Source organism: Monodon monoceros, unplaced genomic scaffold (assembly GCF_005190385.1).
Source record: "Monodon monoceros isolate NGI ecotype Baffin Bay Population unplaced genomic scaffold, NGI_Narwhal_1 Super_Scaffold_3, whole genome shotgun sequence".
Taxonomy (NCBI): domain Eukaryota; kingdom Metazoa; phylum Chordata; class Mammalia; order Artiodactyla; family Monodontidae; genus Monodon; species Monodon monoceros.
The window spans coordinates 22,739,664-22,762,842 of NW_021703780.1; the positions used below are offsets into that span (position 1 = coordinate 22,739,664).

Genomic DNA, 23,179 nt, shown 5'->3' on the forward strand with positions numbered 1-23,179 from the left:
GGTGTGTATTTCTGAAGAAGAAAGATATTCTCTTGTATAACCAGAATACATACTATCAAGTTTTGGGAAATTAAAATTTTTATGATACTATCACCTCAACAGTAGTCCTTGTTTAGATACATCCATGATAGCCCAGTAGGATTCTTTATGACAGTTTTGCCCCAATCCAGGATACAGTCCAGCATCACACATTACATTTAGTTGCCGTCTCTTCAGTCTTCTTAGATCTGGAAAGGTTGTTCAGTCTTCCTTTGTCATAACAATGATTTTTTTTTTTTTTTTGTGGTACGCGGGCCTCTCACTGCTGTGGCCTCTCCAGTTGCGGAGCACAGGCTCTGGACGCGCAGGCTCAGCGGCCATGGCTCACGGGCCCAGCCGCTTCGCGGCATGTGGGATCTTCCTGGACCGGGGCACGAACCCGTGTCCCCTGCATCGGCAGGCGGACTCTCAACCACTGCGCCACCAGGGAAACCCAACAATGACATTTTTGAAGAGTACAGACCAGTTATTTTTTGGAATGCCCCTCAATTTGGGTTTGCCTTGTATTTTCTCATGATAAGACCCAGGTTGTGCATTTTGGCTAGAATACCACAGAAGTGACATTGTGGTCTCCTCAGTGCATCACATCAGGAGGCACGTGGTGATGGATTGTCCCATTACTGATGAGGTTAAGGTGGTGTCTGTCAGATTTCTCTACTATAAAGTTACCATTTTCCCCTTTGTGATTAATAAGAAATTTGTGGGAGACATTTTGAGACAGTGTACATATCCTATTTCTCATTGAACTTCCACCCACTAGTTAAGCAACCATCTGGGTTTTTGTTTTGTTTTTCTAGGCAGGGATCTTTGCCTGTCTTGTGTCTCTTCTTTGGCACTATATCCCCAGCACATAGAACAGAGCCTGGCTTTTAGTAGGCATTCAGCCCATATTCGCCAAATGAGTGAAGCAAGTCTCTGTCTTGCTACTTTGTCTTACTTGCTGCTGCTTAAGGATTAAATGGAGCTTCTCTGGTGTTCCCTTGAGGATATCCCTAACTGCTGTTGGGTCCAGTTCCCACCAGGATGCCTTTTCTTTTCTTTTCTTTTTTAATATCTTTATTGGAGTATAATTGCTTTACAGTGTTGTGTTAGTTTCTGCTGTATAACAAAGTGAATCAGCTATATGTATACATATACCCCCATATCTCCTCACTCTTGCATCTCCCTCCCACCCCAGGATGCCTTTTCAAAGTGAACCTTTTGTCCCCAGGCTTCTGTCTACACTCAGGGACAGGATATGCACCTACCGGTGACAGAATATCAAGGAACCTCTTTGGAGTGTCAGAGGCCCGAGCTACTGCCTGGGGTAACCACCTTGAAGTGTGAACCCCCAGAGCCCCACCAAGAGGTCGCCCAAGAAGTGAGTGGTGAGTGCCGGAGGGTGAGTTTAGTAAGGACACTGGGAGCAGGCCGCTGGCAGGTGCATGGCCTTCTAAGTAAAGCTTGTTTATCTGTGGGTTTTTGTTGTTGTTTTTGTTAGCCCTATACCTAAGCAAACTTTTAAAAACATTTGGAATTGTAAAATGTTAGAAGTCTAAGATATTCTTATCCAACACCCTTAATAGTTAGGAAAACCAAAACTCAGAGTTTAAGTGACTTGACCAGGGTCAACAGAGGCAGAGTTAAGTCACGTGACCTTCTGACCAAGATTCTCTCTTTACTATATATCTCTATTCCACATTTCTAATTCTACACTTGTGAATATTTTAAATATTTACTTGGTAGCTTTCCATAAATTTGTCTTTTCCCCATGGTAACATTTTCTTCAGTAGCCTCCCTGCCTCTAATCTTTCAGTAATTTACGTACAGCTTTAGGTTTAAACAGGTTCTCCCCTTCCTGCACTTGGAGCGTACCCTCCTGTGTGCACGGCTCTCTCACTTTCCGTATCCATCCCAGCTACTGGTTATATTTCAGCTGTGTGCAGTAAGATAGGCCGTGCAAAGAAGGCAAAGTCTGCGGCCTGCAGTTTGCAGATGGTTTGAGAACACACAGAAGTATACAGATCGTTCAAAAAGGAGACCTCAGAACTCCGTAGTGCAATGTTTTTTAACCTTTGTGGTGAGGGATGCTATCATTTTCCCCCAGAATTTATTGAAAAGGATTAACTCTCTTCCCTAGAAAAGGCATACAAAATGACACACACAACTTCATGATTTACCACATTGGTTTACAGTCACCACATTGGTGATCTGTGAATACTGATACTAAGTGCAGAATAAATGGTTCATATAATAAATTATTTTAAAACATTCAAGGGAGATAAAAGAAAATGTATGAGGCTCAGATTACTTGTGATATTTACCCATTGGAGCATAAATAGAACTTGATATTTCCCTACTTACTTGATTGATAGTTCTGTCTTATTTCTTTGGTTATTAAAAACCACCATGACATGAAGCCCAAATGTTTTACGTGAAGAAGTTTAGACGTGGTAGGGAGCCTTACGGCCCTGGGGTTGGGAAAGCTTTCCTGGAGTCATGAGCTTGCACTGAGCCTTGATACATGAGGAATTGCAGTGGAGCAGGCATAGGGTGAGTGTTCCCATCTGCCTGTGAGATGATGAACGCGCATCTGCTGAAATCAGTTTCATCTCATTTTGACTGTGGAGGGGGAGGGGTAATGAAGAATGGAGGTACTTGTCAGAATGGTGATGATAATTGACAGAACGATAACAGCGGTCATAGGATATAAGATTCTTTCGTGTGAGCACGAGCTGGCTCTCAGAACTGGACTCCAGCAGTATCTACTGGGCGGAGGGGGGGCTTCTTCGGTTCTCTAGGTCCCCGTGCGATGCGCCACTGCTGTGGTGTGTGTAATCAGGTTGCTCTGTTGTCGTTTCGGAAGCACACCCTGTCATTCTCAAGGGCTTTTTATACCCTCTAAGGCCCTCCCAAATATTCTGGAGACTGGCTAAGGGCCTCCCTGCTTACTAGTCATAACCCAAGCACATTTCTCCAGGATACCTGCGACCAAATGAACTGAAGATCAGTTTCCCAGGCTACCTGCATTCCCTCCTCTCCTGCTAGTATTTTCAATGGGGTACTAAGTCAACCAGCATGACAGGATGGTGGGGTCTGTTTAGGGGAAAGAGTGGGTGGGGGGAATGGGAAGGTCAGTTGGGGCCATTTTATGGGGTGTTTAAATTCAAACCAGGAGGTTTGGACTTTATCATTAAAAAGTTGGGTGCCACTGAAGCCCTTTTTTAAAATCAAAAATATGATTTATAGTGACTGTGTTATTTGTGTGTATATAGTATTTCATTCTCACCTGTCATGGAACACTAGATTTAAAATGAAAACTATTGAGTACTTTATTTTTGCCAGTCTCTTAATGCTCAAATGTGATTGATTCTTAGGGTCAGACACATTGTTAAATTTTCGATATGTTGATGGAGAAGTAGAAAAGACCTTGAGATCATTTTATTCATTGCAACTTAAGCCCATTTTCTCTTGTTCTGTCTTTGGCAGAGATATAGAGCAACAGATCAGTGTGGTATTTGTAGTGAACTTTAATATGTTTGAAAACATTCCTCCGCCTTCTTCCCAGGCTTAACCCTAATGCTTTTCCACCTCAGGAGGATTATAAGAGGCAAACACAGAGTCTGATCTGACCTTTGCTCTCTCAAATTTCCCATTGCTGTTGCTTTCTTTCCTCACTGCATTATACCTTTGTCCCCTTCCATTCTCTCTTGCCATCCTGCCCCTCCTCAGCTTAGCCCTTTCTCTGACAGCAGACCTGCTTTACACTGCGCTTTTTAAGCTGTTGGTTGTTTGGCATATATGCATTGTGGGGAGGTAAGGTAGTAACAGTGAATCAGGGGCAAGGCTATTTTATTGTCCTAGCAAGCCTTATTCGCTCTAGATATGAAACAACAGCAACAGAAAGATTACACAGTGATCCACTGTGTCTGGAGCAAGGAAAAGTGGTACTATGTTCTGTGTTATATTTTGGGTTAGAATTATCCCCTGTGCTCTTCATTTAGTAATTTTGGGCTCCTTATATTGTTGCCATCTTGAAAAATAATGATACATTACCTTGTGTGGGGTCTTACAACTTACAGAGGGCTTTTACAGAGAGTTTTTATGTTACCTCAATCTTCATTAACCTTGTAAAGTAGACTGTGTTCTCCCCATTGTACAGATAAGGAATTGGAAAGAATCTTTTTAAGTAACAGTGCAGTGCCTGGCACCTTGCAATCATTATGACTGTCTGAATTATTGTTACAGTTTCCAGTGTGGCAGATTCTCAAAAGTTCTCCTAGCTCAGGGTTAGCATCTCTTCTATGTATGTATGTTTGACTGTTTTTGTGTGTGTGTGACTTTTTTTACTGATGTACAGTTGATTTACAATGTTGTGTTAGTTTCAGGTGTACATGTATGACTTTATTTTTTTAGAGCAGTTTTATGTTAAGCAAAATTGGAAGAAAGGTACAGAGATTTCTCATCTACCCCCTGCCTCCCCCCATACGTTGCCTCCCCCATTATCAACTCTATTTTTTGTATCTTTATTTTCTCTTTTCATCTTCCTCTTATCTGCTTTCCTGTTTCCCCTTTGCCTTCTCTCTCTGTTCTCCACTTCTTTTCTTTCTTCTTTGTTCTCTGGTTAATGTTTCCTTTATCACCAAGTTCTGCCTTCCCTCTCCTTATTTTCATCAATGATTTCTAATTTTTCTTTATGAATGTGAAAGTGCATCACTGTAGAGCACCTCATGAGTTCATAAACACCACTTATTTTGTGGGTAGGGACCCTAAAGTTTTAGAATTTTAGAATTCTGAAAGAATGAAAGCAGATATGATGTTCTAGCATAAGAAAGTTTTAGAATTTTAGAATTCTGAAAGAATGAAAGCAGATATGATGTTCTAGCATGAGATCTGTATCTTAGTTCCTGGATGTTTAACAAACATAAGAAGAGTTGGGGTCTGGGTCGCCCACAAAGGGCTCTCTCCTAAAAGCCATTGTGTCTTATTCAGGACTCTTGTCTCCTCCTTCCACAGGGCCTGCTCCCCAGGGACCAGCCCCTCCCCAGGAAGAGAATCCCAGAGACCAGGCAGCAGTACCGGGGTTTAACTCAGCCAGGTCCCAGGTGAGCATGGTGCCCGGGCTATGCGAACCTCAGTCGCAGCCCTGCTTCCCTCGACCACCTGTCCCTGCCCTTTTCTTGGATCACACTGCTCACCCTGGAGCCTTCCAGCTGGCACCGTCCCTCTGCCTTCACCTTGTCACAGAATATCACAGGCCACTTATGCCTCATCCGGGAAGCTCACATAGATCACATAGATTATGCAGTGGCCTCATTCCATACCGTATGCAGGAGGCACATCCAGATCTCAAGGTATGAGAATAAGGGGCAGAGTTAGGCCCTTGGTTTCAGAAAGTGCCTCTACTCATCTGATGCTCAGTGACTGATGTTTTATCTTTTGAGGGGGTCTCTGGTTTCTCTCCCCAGTCTGAGAAGCAGTACTCTTCCTCATGTTACCTTATAGTCCCAGTGTTCTGCACATACCCAATTAATATTTGGTGATGATAATGGAAATTCTGTGTATCCAAGGCAAAACTTCACATCTTCACAAAATAGACTCTTGGTTTTTTTTCCCCCTTATTCTCTTGTCCAATCATTTTCCTAGTCATTTAGTTAAAAAATATTTAAGTCTCCTATTTAAGTCCTCTGCTGCTGAGTCAGTTTCCTCAAGAACAGGGTCTTCATGGAGTCCTTTCCTCACTCTGTGACTTTTTTTTTTTTTTTGCGGTATGTGGACCTCTCACTGTTGTGGCCTCTCCCGCTGTGCAGCACAGGCTCAGCGGCCATGGCTCACGGGCCCAGCCGCTCCGCAGCATGTGGGATCTTCCCAGACCGGGGCACGAACCTGTGTCCCCTGCATCGGCAGGCGGACTCCCAACCACTGCGCCACCAGGGAAGCCCCACTCTGTGACTTTTAATTTGTTCTTAATCCTATTAGACCCAGTGCCTCCTGTTCTTAACAAATACTTCACCTTCCTGAAAAGAAATGTATAGCAAGTAAAACTTACCTATATGTATATTTAAATCAATATAATTATCTAAAATGCTATATAATGGAGAAACAAAAAGCAGTTTATTAAAAAAAAAGTATTTCAAAAATGTAGGGCTTCCCTGGTGGCGCAGTGGTTGGGAGGCCGCCTGCGATGCAGGGGAAGTGGGTTCATGCCCCGGTCTGGGAAGGTCCCACATGCCACGGAGCGGCTGGGCCTGTGAGCCATGGCCGCTGAGCCTGCGCGTCCGGAGCCTGTGCTCCGCAACAGGAGAGGCCACAACAGTGAGAGGCCTGCGTACCGCAAAAAAAAAAAAAAAAAAAAAAAAGCAAATGTTTGGACATGATCACACCAAGAAATAACAAAGTAGTTAAACGTTTGCACTGATGTGTAATCATTAGGTTTGAATTAAGGAGGAATAAGAAGACCAAAAGGCTAGGAAAATGAAAGGGCAGAGATGTGGGTGGACAGTAGAATGAAACTAACATTGAGTCGAATAATGAAAGACCAGCCAGAGAAAGAGAAAAATAACATTAATTGAAGTAGACCTAAGATGAAGTTATGGCTTGTATTGTGTCCCGAAAAGATATATTGAAGTCCTAACCCCAGGTACCTATGACTGTGATCTGATTTGGAAATAGATTCTTTGTAGATGTAATCAAGTTAAGATGAGGTCCTACTGGAGGAGGGTGGGCCCAGCATCCGACGGTCGATGTCCTTATAAGAAGGCCATGTGAAGACAGGGAGACACACAGGGAGAAGGCCATGTGACGGCAGAGGCAGAGACTGGAGTGATGCATCTACCAGCCAAGGAACACTCAGGACTGCTGACAACCCCCAGAAGCTGAGAGAGGCAGGACAGTCGTCCCTTAGACCTTCGGAGAGAGCAGGGCCCTGCTGGTTGGCTTGGTTCGACTGGTCTGCAGTGTGGTATTCAACACCCTTCACACCTAGACCCCTTATCCTTACCACAGTGAAGACTGAGAGGCCATTTTTTGCCTTTTTAGACATCAGTGAAGACTGAGGAAGCAGCAGCCCAGGCCCTTGTCCCAGAGCAGTGGCCACATCTGAGTCTGGCCCAGAGGAACCTCTATGGAAACTCGGCTCAGGAGAAGGTTACAAACATCAGTCTGATGCGTAAGGACAGGCCTCTGGCTGGTCCCCAGCTGTGCTCACCTTTCCCATCATTAACCCTGACTCGGCCCTTGTAAACCCACATTTCCTACATGCCCTCACCCTTCCTTCCCCTTCTTCTGGCCTCTGCTTCCACACTTCTCTCAGCCCCTGCCAATCTGAATCCCGCCCAGTACCCTTATCTTCTTCTGTTGCTACTCACTACTGATTCTTGCTGTTATCTTCTCTGATCATGATTCCCTCAACATCTCCTCCTCTGCTCCCTTTTTTCTTCCCTTTTCAAGGGTCCCATATAATTTGTCATTTTCAGACATCCCTTAATATCTGAAAGTTCCACAAACACCTCTGCCTGATCCCTTCTTTACCTCAGAGGAAGTTTTCTTCACTCTCTGTGAGCACTACTGTCTATATGTAATATGCTTTGCCCTGTTAAGATACTCTCCCCTGCAAATTGACCTTTCTTATTATCTTCCCATACTCTGCCACATGTTTAGGACTGTTGTGACTGCACTCCTGGTACACCTGTTGATTTTTTGTTTGTTTTAATTTGGAACATCCTATTCCTTACCCTAGAGACTGTTTTTCTAGATTCAGGCAACAAATGACATTTAAATTATTAACATATTATTTTAGCTGAAGAAGTTGTAACTAAAGATGGATTGTTTAACACAAAGCAAGAAACTTCTGAAGAAATGGAACGAGGTGCTGAGGTCTCAGGAATACCCAACAGGTGAGTGTCATGGTCCTAAGTAGAACAAATCCTGCAGATGTGAGAAGAAATTGAAATGAAACTGGAGAAACCAGTTGGTAAAAGCCTGCTTCCCTGGAATAATACAGAAAGAGTAACGCTCACTTCTGTGATCATAGGAGGTCCCACACCAAGGAGGTGACCTGTCAGTATATCATAATTATACAAAACTTCCATTTGGTACACGGTTGCCTCCAAGAATCCTCTCTGACTCAGTTTACCTTGCCTGATCACTCTTCCCCTGGCTTCCTTATGTCGTGGGGCTACAGATACTGAAGCCAGAAAGAAAAGAATATAGAGAAGCAGAGGATTTAGACAAGAGAGTGAGGTCTGCAGGTAAGGTTTGTTGCCATGATGGGTAAGAAAGAAATATCATCAGACCTGGAAGAGGACTTGGGAAGACAGGTAGGGTATCTTCGACCTCCATTAGGAGAATCCTGAGCAAGGATTAAAAGGAGAGTAGCTGATGACAAAGGACAAATTAAAGATAGTAGTGGGTGCTTAATGAGTGTTGGTTGTGGAATGAATGCCTAGCACAGGTGCTCCTAAAGCAGAAAGAGAGGGACCGGATCATGAGCAAAGGTTGGGTTCTGGTGAGGCCATTAACTCCTTGGAGACGCGAGGAAAGAAGAAAAAGGAAACAGCGTGCAATAATTACACTGAAGAGTAGGGCAGGGGATGAGGATTCTCCTTATTGACATTTGTTCATCTTAGGGAAACAGGGAGCTAAATCTCAGTTAAAAGAGAAATGTCTTGAAGCCTAAGAAGAGAAGTAAGATCTTTCATAAAGCTGGTGAAGTCCGAGCCAAGCTGCACTAAAGTAAGAGAAAGAACACTGTGACTTAGCTCAGAGTTATAACTGGAGAATAGGAACCTGCTGTTGTGTCTGTCAGGTACGTTTACATCAGGTAACTGAAACCATCACTCACAGTGCCTCCGAGAATCAAGATACCTTACTGTTTCACGTGACAAGAAGTCTGAAGGGGTAGGATGTTCTAGGTTTGGTGCTCCATCATGATGTCAGAGACTGAGTGTGCCCCCCCCCACACCCCCAGCAACCTCCCCACTCATTCAGCAAGCATTTTATCACTCATATTCAGTCATGTATAAGACAGAGACCCTACCTTCAATAAGTCACATGAGGGTACAGCAGATGAGAAAACACAGAACACAGTGCAGTATGATGACGTGCCCTGTAGCTATGATAGGGCTTGCAGGAGAGGACCCAACAGAGATGTGGATACTGGAGAAGACCTCCCAGAAGAGGTAACATTTGAAACAAGCCCTGATGAGTAAGCAGGAATGTACCAGCTAAAGAGGAGGTGGATCAGAGAGAGGCAGAGAAAGAAAATGCAAATGCCTAGAGAGGACAGGAGAAGACTAGGAGAGAAGAGTTACAGGAGCCACAGAAGATCATTTTATTATTTTATTTATTTATTTACTTATTTAGCCGCGCTGGGTCTTAGCTGCGGCATGCAGGATCTTCATTGCCGCATGCAGGATCTTTTAGTTACAGCATGCGGGATCTAGTTCCCTGACCAGGGATCGAACCCGGGCCCCCCTGCATTGGGACCGCAGAGTCTTAACCGCTGGACCACTAGAGACGTCCCAGAGGATCATTTTAAAGAGCAAGTTTCTGCTTGAAAAATTCTGGGTCCTCTTTGGAGTAGGAAAGGAAGTCATGTTTGGAGATAGACTGGTAGATTTGAGAAGACTGATGAAACACCTGTTGTGGGGAACAGGGAAGAAAGGGACGAGGGGACATGAGAAGGATTTCTGGGCAGTGTTGAGTAACTAGGTGAGTTTTGGAGACCATCATATTTAGCAGTGTCAGTCTACCTCGTTGTTTGATTTCTCTGGCACTACTTACTCCTGGGTGAGGAACAGAGATGACTAAGGATGGGGTTGATCTGGTGCTGAGTTTTGCTGGCCCACCACTACAGAAGGACACTGGGGCAGGGTGACTGATGATCCTGGCACGAGAAGGACTAAGGTGGTGATGGATCACGAGGTCTAGACAGAATAGGAAGGGAGGTAAAAGCAGGAGGAAACGGAGGAGTCAGAGTGAGATGGAAGAACAGGTGTTGTGGGACAAGAGTGCAAGGAGGCTAGAGTGAAAAGGAATTGGCTACAGAGTGAGCTCTTGGAGTTCAGTTTTCACCAGTGGAAAGTTCAGTGTAGTGACAGGATTCAAGCAGGGCCCCTGAAGTTGAAGATGTCAGGGAACTCTAAGATGGATCTACTGAATGGATCATACATGCAGACATTAAAGACACCCAGGATGATAAATGCTCTAAGCAAACAAGTATATATAGTGTAAATTATATTACAACATACTCTTTTCACTGCTTTTTCCTCCCTTATGTCTTCTTAAATTGGTCTAATTTAATGTACCAACAGGACATTTGTAAATGACATGCATATTTCTAGAATTAAAGAAGTTTGTGTAAAATAATACTTTCCATCTTAGTAACTTCAGCCTATTTCCTTGAAAACTGCATAAAAATCAGTCCAAGGGCAATAAGTTTGAGTTTCTCTTTTGTTTCTCCCCAGAAACAGTGCGTCTACCAGATGAATGCAGAACTAGGGGAGGCTAAGTTGTTCCATGTTCAGAAATTCTGTGAGAGGTGAGGGGGCTCAGTAAATAACAACCCATTTCCTTGTCCAAATTCAGAACCAATTGATAGAGACACAGGAATAAAACAGATGATTCTGGAAACCTCTGCTTTATGACTGACAGAAGCTAGACTGATAAAGCCACTCAGAGGCAGAGCTAAGTGGCCGCATAGTGACAGCAGACCCTCCCCGCGCATAGGCCTTCCTGATGCATCTTGGGGGAAAAAGGAAGATGGAATGTCTGCAACTGGCTTCTGAAGAGGACAGCCCAGTTCTTTCTCCCAGATTCAACAATTAGTTAAGTCATGAGGAGTGAGTGGGAAGAGGCCAGAAATGTTCAGTCTGGCCAAAGCCCTCCCCATGGAAACATGAGGAGTGAGAAGGAAGTATTCCCCACAAAAGAATCCTTAGGCGTCAGTGGATTTATCCTGTATCAGTGAATGAGACTGAGAATTTTTATAGCATAGATTCTTTTTTCTTTCCCAGAGATTGGGTACCCCAGGCCCCTTGTAGTACCCCTGTTCCTGCTGAAAGAACAGTTGCGCATTTGAACACTCTGAAGGACCGTCACCCTGCTGACTTGTGGGCTCGGATGCACATCTCATCCCTGGAATATGCTGCAGGAGACATTACCCGAAAAGGGAGAAAAAAAGACAAAGCTCGAGTGAGTGAACTGCTCCAAGGCCTCGCATTTTCTGGTGATTCAGATGTGGAAGAGGATGACGAGCCTGAGACTCAGCCTGCTCCAAAAAGACCAAAGGTGTCAAGCGTCCCAGAGAAGAACTGGACTAAAAGGGACATTAAACCCAACTTTCCAAGCTGGTCAGCACTGGATTCTGGACTTTTGAATCTCAAGAGTGAAAAGTTGAACCCAGTGGAGCTCTTTGAGTTATTTTTTGATGATGAAACATTCAACTTGATTGTCAGTGAAACCAATAATTATGCTTCTCAGAAAAATGTCAACCTGGAAGTCACAGTTCAGGAAATGAGGTGTGTGCTTGGTGTCCTGCTTTTGAGTGGCCTTGTGAGGCGTCCCAGAAGGGGAATGTATTGGGAAATGTCTGATGCGGATCAGAACCTGGTTAGAGATTCAATCAGAAGGGACAGATTTGAATTGATTTTCTCATACCTGCATTTTGCAGATAATAGCCACCTAGATCAAAATGATAAGTTTACAAAATTGAGGCCTCTCATAAAGCAAATGAATAAAAATTTTCTCCTGTATGCTCCCCTTGAAGAATACTATTGTTTTGATAAGACAATGTGTGAGTGCTTTGATAGTGACCAATTCCTGAATGGGAAACCTATTAGAATTGGCTATAAAGTCTGGTGTGGTACAACCACACAGGGTTATCTGGTTTGGTTTGAGCCCTATCAAGAAGAGTCAACTATGATGGCAGGTAAGGATCTTGATCTTGGTTTAGGTGGAAATCTAGTGATGAATTTTGCTGATGTTCTTTTAGAGAGAGGTCAATATCCCTATCACCTGTGTTTTGATAGCTTCTTTACAAGTGTCAAATTGATGTCAGCCTTGAAGAAGAAAGGGGTGAGGGCAACAGGAACAATTCGTGAGAACAGGACTGAAAAATGTCCCCTGATGAGTGCAGAACATATGAAAAAAATGCAGAAGGGGTATTTCGATTTCCGAGTAGAAGAAAATGATGAGGTAATTCTGTGTCATTGGCATGGTGATGGTATTATCAGTCTGTGCTCCAACGCTGTTGGCATAGAGCCAGTCAATGAGATATGTTGTTTTGCCGATGACAAGGAGATCCCTCAGATAAGTCAGCCTTCCATAGTGAAACTGTATGATGAGTGCAGGGAAGGCGTAGCTAAAATGGAACAGATCATTTCCAAATATAGGGTGAGAATAAGAGGCAAGAAATGGTACTCAGTTTTGGTGAGCTACATGATTGATGTAGCCATGAGCAATGCATGGCACCTGCACAGAGCCTGTAACCCAGGTGCCTCTCTAGAACTCGGGGATTTTCGGAGAGATGTTGCCCATTTCTACTTGGCACATAATGCAAATATGTCAGATTAAGGCAGGTAAAACAGATACAATGCAGACATTAGTAACACACAGAAAAATCAAAACTACATCAGATTGTACCCAAAGCAAACCTGATGTATGTATACAATGAAATTATTAATTAAATGACTAATATTTCTTTTAAAAAATCTATGTAGAGTTTCAAAAACTGTTATAACAATGTTAATGATCTGTAAAAATGTTGAAATCTATTGGTATCTTTTTCTAGGTCTAATTTTGATATCAAACGTGGGAACTCCTTTATTAGTTGAATTGAATTGATGAATTTGTGCATTTAAAGAATGAAATCCTGCCTCCTTTTCTTTTTTTCCTGGTAGTTTTCTCTGGGGAATGCCTTTTTTTTTTTTTCTTTTTTTGGCTGCGTTGGGTCTTCGTTGCTGCACAGGGACTTGCTCTAGTTGCGGCGAGTGGGAGCTACTCTTCATTATGGTGCGTGGGCTTCTCATTGCGGTGGCTTCTCTTGTTGCGGAGTACGGGCTCTAGGCACACGGGCTTCAGTAGTTGTGGCACATGGTCTCAGTAGTTGTGGCTTGCAGGCTCTGGAGCACAGGCTCAATAGTTGTGGCACATGGGCTTAGTTGCTCCACAGCATGTGGGATCTTCCCGGACCAGGGCTCGAACCTGTGTCACCTGCATTGGCAGGTGGATTCTTAACCACTGCACCACGAGGGAAGCCCCGGGAATGCCATTTTAAAATGCAGGCAGAATTTAATGCAATCCTTATCAAATTACCCATTAACACTTTTCACAGAACTAGAATAAATAAACCTAAAATTTATATGGAATCATAAAAGACCCAGAATTACCAAAGCAATGCTGAGGAAAAAAAACAAAGCTGGAGGCATAACCCTCCCAGACTTCAGACAATACTACAAAGTTACAGTAATCAAAACAGTGTCATACTGGCACAAAAGCAGACACATGCATCAATGGAACAGAGAGTCCAGAAATAAACCTACACCTACGGTCAGTTAATCTTCGACAAAGGAGGCAAGAATATACAATGGAGAAAAGACACTCTCCAGCAAGTGGTGATGGAAGAGTTGGACAACTGCACGTAAATCAATGACGTTAGAACACACCCTCACACCATACACAAAAATAAAATGGCTTAAAGACTTAAATATAAGGCATGACACCATAAAACTTCTAGGAGAGGACCTAGGCAGAACATTCTCTGACGTAAATCGTATCCATGTTTTCTTAGGTCAGTTTCCCAAGGCAATAGAAATAAAAGCAAAAATAAACAAATGGGACCTACTCAAACTTACAAGCTTTTGCACAGCAAAGGGAACAATAAGGCAAAAAGACAACTTATGGACAGGGAGAAAATATTTGCAAATGATGTGACTGACAAGGGCTTAATTTCCAAAATAGACAAACAGCTCATACAAATCAATAACAACAAAAAACCCAATCAAAAAATGAGAAGACCTAAATAGACATTTCTCCAAAGACGACATACAGATGGCCAAAAGGCACATGAAAAGATGCTCAACATTGCTAATTATTAGAGAAATGCAAATCAAAACTACAATGAAAAGATGCTCAATATTGCTAATTATTAGAGAAATGCAAATCAAAACTACAATGAGGTATCACCTCACACCAGTCAGAATGGCCATCATTAAAAAGTCTACAAATAACAAATGTTGGAGAGGATGTGGGGAAAAGGGAGCCCTCCTGCACTGTTGGTGGGAATGTAAATTGGTGCAGCCACTGTGGAGAACAGTATGGAGATTCCTTAGAAAAACTAAAAATATAGCTACCATATGATCTAGCAATCCCACTCCTGGGGATATATCTGGAGAAAAAACTAATTCAAAAATATACATGCACCCCAGTATTCATAGCAGCACTATTTATAATAGCCAAGACACAGAAGCAACCTAAATGTCTATTGACAGATGAATGGTGAAGAAGATGTGGTACATATATACAATGAAATACTACTCAGCCATAAAAAAGAATGAAATAATGCCATTTACAGCAACATGGATGGACCTAGAGATTATCATACTAAGTGAAGTAAGTCACACAGAAAAAGACAAATATGATATCACTTATAAGTGGAATCTAAAATAGGCTACAAATGAACTTATTTACAGAACAGGAACAAACACATAGACATAGAAAACTTATGGGGAGAACCAAAGGGGAGAGGGTGGGGGAGGGGTAAATTAGGAGTTTGGGATTAGCAGATACACACTACTGTATATAAAGTAGGTAAAGAACAAGGTCCTACTGTATAGCACAGGGAAGTATATTCAATATCTTGTAATAAACTATATGGAAAATAAAAATAACCATAGAATGGCACTGAATCCATAGTTGAAAATCAGAACAGAGCCCATGATGTCAGGATGATCTAAACAAAATGTAGGTTTCAGAGGCTGAAGACCTGAGCATTGGTGTAACCGCATCCGATTGTGTGTAGGCAGGAATGCTGAAGAAGGAGAGTTCTGTAAAGGGAAAACCGGGCGTGAAGCAGTCTCTTTGAATATTGAAATGAAAGGTGTGTCCTATTGTGACTGTGGACGTTGGCAGTAGAAGCCAAAAGAGTCGAGAAAACTGAGGCAATATGGAGCAAATCAGGGTAACAATAGAATCATTATGAGAAGAAAGGGAAGGATAGCAGTAAAGTTGACGTAAAGCCCATGTTGAAAACTACTAAGGAGATTAAATGAGTCCAGGATTCAAGTCATAAGGATAGATAACCAAAGGAGAAATACTTCAAAAAAGTGGATGATGTGAACTCTTTCATGTTGAAGTCTCGTATTGATGAATTAGTCTAGTGGGTAAAGAGAAGATGGACCCCACCTCATTTCTGTGGGTCTTACCTTGCATTCCTTTCACACCGGAACATTTACTGTCCCAATTCTGGCTGAATGGCAGGCAGTCAGGCTTGAATTCTTTCAACAAGCGTGAAATTGTGCACATGCTGAGGTGCAAGTGTAAGCCATGCATAACAGTAACAGATTCACTTACTTCACACTCAGATGCTCAAATATATTCATTATTTCCTTTAATTAATCTGTTATTCCTTGTGAAGTACCAATATATCACTAAGGTGGGTTAGTTTCTGCTTTCAAGCAATGGAATGTCTGGTATCTATAAATACCCACTTACAAGAGTATTAACAGAATGCAGGTTTAAATTCAATGATAAATGAATAGTACAGATACTGATTGCTAATGTGGGCAGGAATTATTTACAGAATAAACTCTGATTTCGCTTTCTTTTCTATCTTGATCTTTAGAGCCCTCTGGCTGTCCCCTACTTGGCAGTTATCAAAGGCTGCACTTAATATCTCCCCCTTCTAAATGTGTTCTTCTCTTCTCTAGGGTTCCATAATTAAATAAATGACTTCAATACCTGCCCCCCAGGTAACGCAGATGTCATCTGTGATCCCTTCCTTCTACCAGCCACCTCTAATCTCTCTTGAATCTGTTGTACGTCTCCACCCCCTGCCATTACTATCATTTAGATCACAGTTCTGTGATGTTGCCTGGCTGCCCACCACAGCCTCCCTCCACTCCCCCCGACCATTCCCTTCTCCAAATCACATCCACAGTGAGAGTTCTAAAGAGCAAGTCAGCACTGGCCATGCAGTATCTTATAAGGCAGCATAAATAATATTTCTAAAGCAGCATAAATGTGGGTCTTGGCACCAGAAAGTCTTTGAATTCCAACTGTATGACCTTGGGCAGATTACCTCTCTGAGCCTGGCCTACACTCTCACCATGACCCTCAATGCCACCCCACAGTTGAGAAGAAACAGTGAGCCCAAGGGATATGGTGAGTGACTCTAGTCCTAAGACTAGAGCAGAACTGGCCCAGGTGCTCTATACACACCAGTACCTGCTCAGGAAGTGATGGAGTAATAAGCTAGAAGGAACCTGGTTCCCTAAAGGCTGGAATAGAGCCCTGGAAATTGCCTCCCTCCAAAATTTACATGTGAGGACATAAACATATCTTGGTGAAGTCACTGCTACTGGGAGGAGGGAGGGGTTGGGTCTTTGTTACTTCCAGATCTCGCAGAGATGGCTCAGAGCCAAGGCCCAAGGAAATCCTGGTAGCAGAAGTGCTATCTGCAGATTTCCCGGTGTAAAGGACTCTTTCCTAGCAGGCTAGATTCCTGATTCTATGTGAAGCTGTTTTTCTCCACCTTGGTTCCTGTAGCCCTTTTTTGTTCTGGAGGGAACTGGCATGGCCACAACTGGGACTTTTCTTGCTTCTCCAGATAGTCCAGATAATTCAGTAGCAGGTTCACTCTGCCTGGAGCCTGGGATTCAGCAGGACTCCAATTTAGCATCTTGGCTTCAGAGGTAGTCCTATTTTTTTAATGACACGTGTGTGTGTGTGTATACACACATAACTGCACACACATATTAATATGGATTAATCCATATTAATTAAGGGGTTAATATACAGACTATAAAGAATTTCTGCCAATCAATAAGGAAAAGTTAAAAAGCCCAAAAGGAAGCTGGACAAAGGATATGAATAAGGAATTCACAAAGGAAGAAATGCAAATGGCCAATAAGCATATAAAAAGATCATAATTCTATTAGTATTTGGAGATTAAAAATAAAAACAACACACCATTACACACCTAAGAGATTGGCAACTATTTAAAAGTTTGATTAATATTGGCAAGGATATGGGATATGGGATGTAAACTGGCAAAGCCAATCTGGAGTTACTTTAGTATCTACTAAAATTTTAAATGCATAAATGATGTCTTTTTTTTTTTTTTTTTGTGGTATGCGGGCCTCTCCTGTTGCGGAGCACAGGCTCCGGACGCGCAGGCTCAGCGGCCACGGCTCACAGGCCCAGCCGCTCCGCGGCATGTGGGATCTTCCCGGACCAGGGCATGAACCCGTGTCCCCTGCATCGGCAGGCGGACTCTCAACCACTGCGCCACCAGGGAAGCCCAATGTGATATTTTATCATCCCACTGTCCTTGGTAACTAGAATTCTTGACATGGGAGAAAAGTGTGGTAGGCAGGCTGTAAGATGTCCTCCAATGATCGCAGTTCCCAGTATTCAAAGCCTTATATAATCCCTCACCCCCTTTAAATAGCTTGCTTCTAACCAATAGAATACAGTAATGTTGAGGGGATGTAACCTCTGTGAATAGGCTAAAAATTTTTTTTTTAAAACTGTGATTTTTGCTTGATAGCTGATGCTGTCCTCTGGGGATTTAGATGAAGCAAGCAATCATGTTTTAAACAAAACAATATGACAGCTTATGGACTGGGAGAAAAATATTGCAAATGATGTGATCGATAAGGGCTTAATTTCCAAAATATACAAACAGCTCATACAACTGAATAACACAACCACAACAAAAATCCAAACAACCCAATCAAAAAATGGGCCAAAGATCTGAATAGACATATCTCCAAAGAATACAGATAGTCAAAAGGCACATGAAAAAATGCTCATCATTGCTAATTACCAGAGAAATGCAAATCAAAACTACAATGAGGTACCACCTCACACCAGTCAGAATGGCCATCATTAAAAAGTCTACAAATAACAAATGCTGGAGAGGGTGTGGAGAAAAGGGAACCCTCCTACACTGTTAGTGGGAATGTAAATTGGAGCAGCCACTATGGAAAACAGTAGGGAGGTTCCTCAAAAAACTAGAGTTGCCATATGATCCAGCAATCCCACTCCTGGGCATATATCCAAACAAAACTATAATTCAAAAAGATACATGTACCCCTATGTTCATAGTAGCACTACTTACAAGAGCCAAAACATGGAAATAGCTTAAATGTCCATCAACAGATGAATGGAAAAAGAAGATGTGGTGTATATATATACAACGGAATATTACTGAGCATAAAAATGAAATAATGCCATTTGCAGCAACGTGGACCTAGAAATTATCATACTAAGTGTAGTAAGTCAGAAAGAGAAAGACAAATACCATATATCACTTATATATGGAATCTAAAATACAACACAAATGAACGTATCTACAAAACAGAAACAGACACACAGATATACAGAACAGACTTGTGGTTGCGGGAGGAGGGATGGAGGGAAGGATTGGGAGTTTGGGATTAGCAGATGCAGACTATTATGTATAGAACAGATAAACAACAATGTCCTCAAAACTCTGCAACTCAGTTGTGGGGAAAACCTAATCTTGACTGGGAGACAAGACGGCAGAGTAGAAGGACGTGAGCTCACCTCTTACATAAACACCAAAATTACAACTAACTACTGAACAACCATCAATAAAAAAATGCTGGAACCTACAAAAAAGATACCCTACGTCCAAAGATAAAGAAGAAGCCACAACAAGACAGTAGGAGGGGTACAATCATGATAAAATCAAGTCCCATGCATGCCGGGTAGGCGACCCACAAACTGGAAACTAATTATACCACAGAAGTTCTCCCACAGGAGTGAAACCTCTGAGCCTCACATCAGGCTCCCCAGCCTGGGGGTCTGGCAATGGGAGGAGGAGGCCCCAGAGAATCTGGCTTTGAAAGCCAGTGGGGTTTGATCACAGGAATTCCACAGGACTGGGGGAAACAGTCCACTCTTAGAGGGCACACACAGGGTCTTGTGTGCACCAGGATCCAGGGGAAAAAGCGGTGACCTCATAAAAGACTGGGCCAGACTTAACCTGCTAGTATTGGAGGGTCTCCTGAAGAGGCAGGGGGTAGCTGTGGCTCACTGCAGGGACAGGGACACTGGTGGCAGCAGTTCTAGGGAGTACTCATTGGTATGAGCCCACCTGGAGGGCACCATCTTCTCACCAAGATGTGGCCCCACCCAACAGCCTGTAGGCTCCAGTGATGGGATGCCTCAGGCCAGACAACCAACAGGGCAAGAACACAACCCCACCCATCAGTAGACGGGCTGCTTAAAGTCTTCCTGAGCACACAGATTCCTGATAAACACACTCCCTGGCAGGGCCCTGCCCACCAGAGGTACAAGACCCAGCTCCACATACCAGTGGGCAGGAACCAGTCCCTCCCACCAGGAAGCCTGCACAGCCTCTTAGACAGCCTCATCCACCAGGGAGCAGAGAGCAGAAGCAAGAAGAACTACAATCCTGCAGAATGGAAATCACAATCACAGAAAGTTAGACAAAATGAGATGGCAGAGGAATATGTCCCAGATGAAGGACCAAGATAAAAACCCAAGAAGAAAAACTAAGTGAATTGGAGATAGGCAATCTACCTGAAAAAGAATTCAGAATAATGAGAGTAAAGATGATCCAAGATCTCAAAACAGAATGGAGGCACAGATCAAGAAGATACAAGAAATGTTTAACAAAGACCTATAAGAACTAAAGAATGAACAAACAGAGGTGAACAATACAATAACTGAAATGAAAAATACACTAGAAGGAATCAATAGCAGGATAACTGAGGCAGAAGAACAGATAAGTGAGCTGGAAGACAATGGTGGAAATCACTTCCATGGAACAGAATAAAGAAAAAAGAATGAAAAGAAATAAGAACAGTACGAGAGAACTCTGGGACAACATTAAGTGTGCCAACATTCACATTACAGGGGTCCCAGAGGGAGAAGAGAGAGAGAAAGGATCTGAGAAAATATTTGAAGAGATAATAGCTGAAAACTTCCTCAACATGGAAAAGGAAACAGTCACCCAAGTCCAGGAAGTGCAGAGAGTCCCAGGCAGGATAAACCCAAGGAGGAACATGCTGAGACACATAGTAATCAAATTGACAAAAATTAAAGACTAAGAAAAAATATTAAAAGCAATGAGGGAAAAGCAACAAATAACACACAAGGGAACTCCCATAAGGTTATCAGCTGATTTCTCAGCAGTATCTCTGCAGGCCAGAAGGGAATGGCACAATATATTTAAAGTGATGAAAGGGAAGAAGAACCTACAACCAAGAATACTGTACCCAGCAAGGCTCTAATTCAGATTTGACAGAGAAATCAAAAGATTTACAGACAAGCAAAAGCTAAGAGAATTCAGCACCACCAGACCAGGTTTGCAGCAAATGCTAAAGGAACTTCTCTAGTCAGAAAAGAAAAGGCCACCACTAGAAACAAGAAAATTATGAACAGAAAAGCTCACTGGTAAAGGCAAACATACAGTAAAGGTGGAAATCATCTGCACACAAATATGACATCCAAACCAGCATCTGTGAGAAGAGGACAGCACAAATGCAGGATATTAGAAATGCATTTGAAATTAAAAGACCAGCAACTTAAAACAATCTTGTTTATATATAGTCTGCTATACCAAAACCTCATTGTAACCATGAACAAAAATCTACTATAGATACACACACAAAAAAGAAAAAGGAATCCAAACACAACACTAAAGTTAGTCATCAAATCACAAGAGAAGAGAACAAAAGAGGAAGGGGAAAAAAAAACACCCATAAAAGCAAATCCAAAATGGCCATACGAACATACATATTGATAATTACCTTAAATGCAAGCCGATTAAATGCTCCAACCAAAAGAAACAGACTCACTGAATGGATAAAAAAACAAGACCCACATATATGTTCTCTATAAGAGACCCACTTCAGATCTAGCGACACATACAGACTGAAAGTGGGCAGATGGGAAAAGGAATTCCATACAAATGGAAATCAAAAGAAAGCTGGAGTAACAATACTCATATCAGACAAAACAGACTTTTTTTTTTTTTGGCCGCACCATGCAGCATGCGGGATCTTAGATGCCCAACCAGGGATTAAAACCATGACCCCTGCAATGGAAGTATGGAGTTTTAACCATTGGACCTCCAGGGAAGTCCCCAAAATAGACTTTAAAATAAAGACTGTTACAAGAGACAAAGAAGGACACTACATAATGATCAAGGGAGCAATCCAAGAAGAAGATGTAACAATTGTAAATATATATGCACCCAACATAGGAGCACCTCAATATATAAGGAAAATACCAATAGCCATAAAAGGAGAAATAGACAGAAACACAATAACAGTGGAGAGTTTAACACCCCACTTTCATCATGGACAGATCATCCAGACAGAAAATCAATAAGGAAACACAGGCCTTAAATAACACATTAGATCAGATGGACTTAATTGATATTTATAGAGCATTCCATCCAAAAGCAGCAGAATACACGTTCTTCTCAAGTGCACCTAAACATTCTCCAGGATTGATCACATGCTGGGCCACAAAGAGAGCCTCAGTAAATTTAAGAAAATTGAAATCATATCAAGCAACTTTTCTGACCACAATGTAATGAGACTAGAAATCAACTATAGGAAAATAACTAAAAAACACAAACATGTGGGGGCTAAACAATATGTTACTAACCAACCAATGGATCACTGAAGAAATCAAAGAGGAAATAAAAAAATACCTAGAGACAAATGAAAATGAAAGCATGATGATCCAAAACCTACTGGATGCAGCAAAAGCAGTTCTAAAAGGGAAATATATAGCAATACAATCTTACCTCAAGAAACAAGACAAATCTCAAATAAATAACCTAACCTTACACCTAAAGGAACTAGAGAAAGAACAACAAACAAAACCCAAAGTTAGTAGAAGGAAAGAAACCATAAAGTTTAGAGCAGAAATAAATGAAATAGAGATGAAGAAAACAACACAAAAGATAAATGAAACTAAAAGCTGGTTCTTTGAAAAGATAAACAAAATTGATAAACCTTTATCCAAACTCAACAAGAAAAAGAGAGAGAGGGCTCAAATCAATAAAATTAGAAATGAAAAAGGAGAAGTTACAACAACGGACACCAGAGGAATACAAAGGATCACGAGAGACTACTACAAGCAACTGTATGCTGATAAAATGGAAAACGTAGAAGAAATGAACAATTTTTTAGAAAGGTACAATCTCCCAAGACTGAACCAGGAAAAAACAGAAAATATGAAGAGAAGAAATAGAAAATATGAACAGACCAATCACAAGTACTGAAGTTGAAAATATGATTTAAAAACTCCTAACAGGGGTTTCCCTGGTGGTGCAGTGGTTGGGGTTCCACCTGCCAATGCAGGGGACACAGGTTTGAGCCCTGGTCCAGGAAGATCCCACAGGCCATGGAGCAACTAAGCCCATGCACCACAACTACTGAGCCTGCACTCTAGAGCCCACGAGCCACAACTGCTGAGCCCACATGCTACAACTACTGAAGCCTGCGCACCTAGACCCCATGCTCCACAACAAGAGAAGCCACCGCAACTAGAAGCCTGTGCACTGCGAGGAAGAGCAGCCCTGCTCACTGCAACTAGAGAAAGCCCACGCACAACAACGAAGACCCAATGCAGCCAAAAATAAATTAAAAAAAAAAACTCCTAACAAACAAAAGTCCAGGACCAGACGTCTTCACAGGTGAATCCTATCAAACATTTAGAGAAGAGTTAACACCTATCCTCCTGAAACTATTCCCAAAAATTGCAGAGGAAGGAACACTCCCAAACTCATTCTGTGAGGCCACCATCACCCTGATATCAAAACCAGAAAAGGATACCAAAGGAAGGAAGGAAGGAAGGGAGGGAGGGAGGGAGGGAGGGAGGGAGGGAGGAAGGAAGGAAGGAAGGAAGGAAGGAAGGAAGGAAGGAAGGAAGG

The 23,179-nt window shown here is 42.3% G+C and overlaps 2 protein-coding genes across 3 annotated transcripts in view; both read left to right on the forward strand.

The window, feature by feature from the left end:
- LOC114907519 overlaps positions 1-23,179 on the forward strand; it is a 105,209-nt gene that overhangs the window by 50,962 nt on the left and 31,068 nt on the right.
- On the forward strand, positions 5-12,934 carry PGBD1 (piggyBac transposable element derived 1). 2 transcript variants are annotated; one of them, XM_029242750.1, is made up of 5 exons: positions 5-1,406; positions 5,035-5,123; positions 7,057-7,186; positions 7,817-7,913; positions 11,034-12,934. In XM_029242750.1, the coding sequence occupies exons 1-5, from the start codon at positions 1,277-1,279 to the stop codon at positions 12,589-12,591; spliced, it is 2,004 nt and encodes a 667-aa protein (XP_029098583.1). In that variant the 5' UTR covers positions 5-1,276; the 3' UTR covers positions 12,592-12,934. The 2 variants fall into 2 exon arrangements, with proteins under 2 accessions (XP_029098583.1, XP_029098584.1); XM_029242751.1 differs by lacking the exons at positions 5-1,406; positions 5,035-5,123; positions 7,057-7,186; positions 7,817-7,913 and adding an exon at positions 7,997-10,558 and having other exon boundaries at positions 11,034-12,932.

Coding starts and splice junctions, on each gene's coding strand:
- PGBD1 (XM_029242750.1), top strand. CDS start 1,277: ATGCACCTACCGGTGACAGAATATCAAGGAACCTCTTTGGAGTGTCAG. Junction 1,407..5,034: donor GGTCGCCCAAGAAGTGAGTG/GTGAGTGCCGGA, acceptor CTCCTTCCACAG/GGCCTGCTCCCCAGGGACCA. Junction 7,914..11,033: donor GTCTCAGGAATACCCAACAG/GTGAGTGTCATG, acceptor TTTCTTTCCCAG/AGATTGGGTACCCCAGGCCC.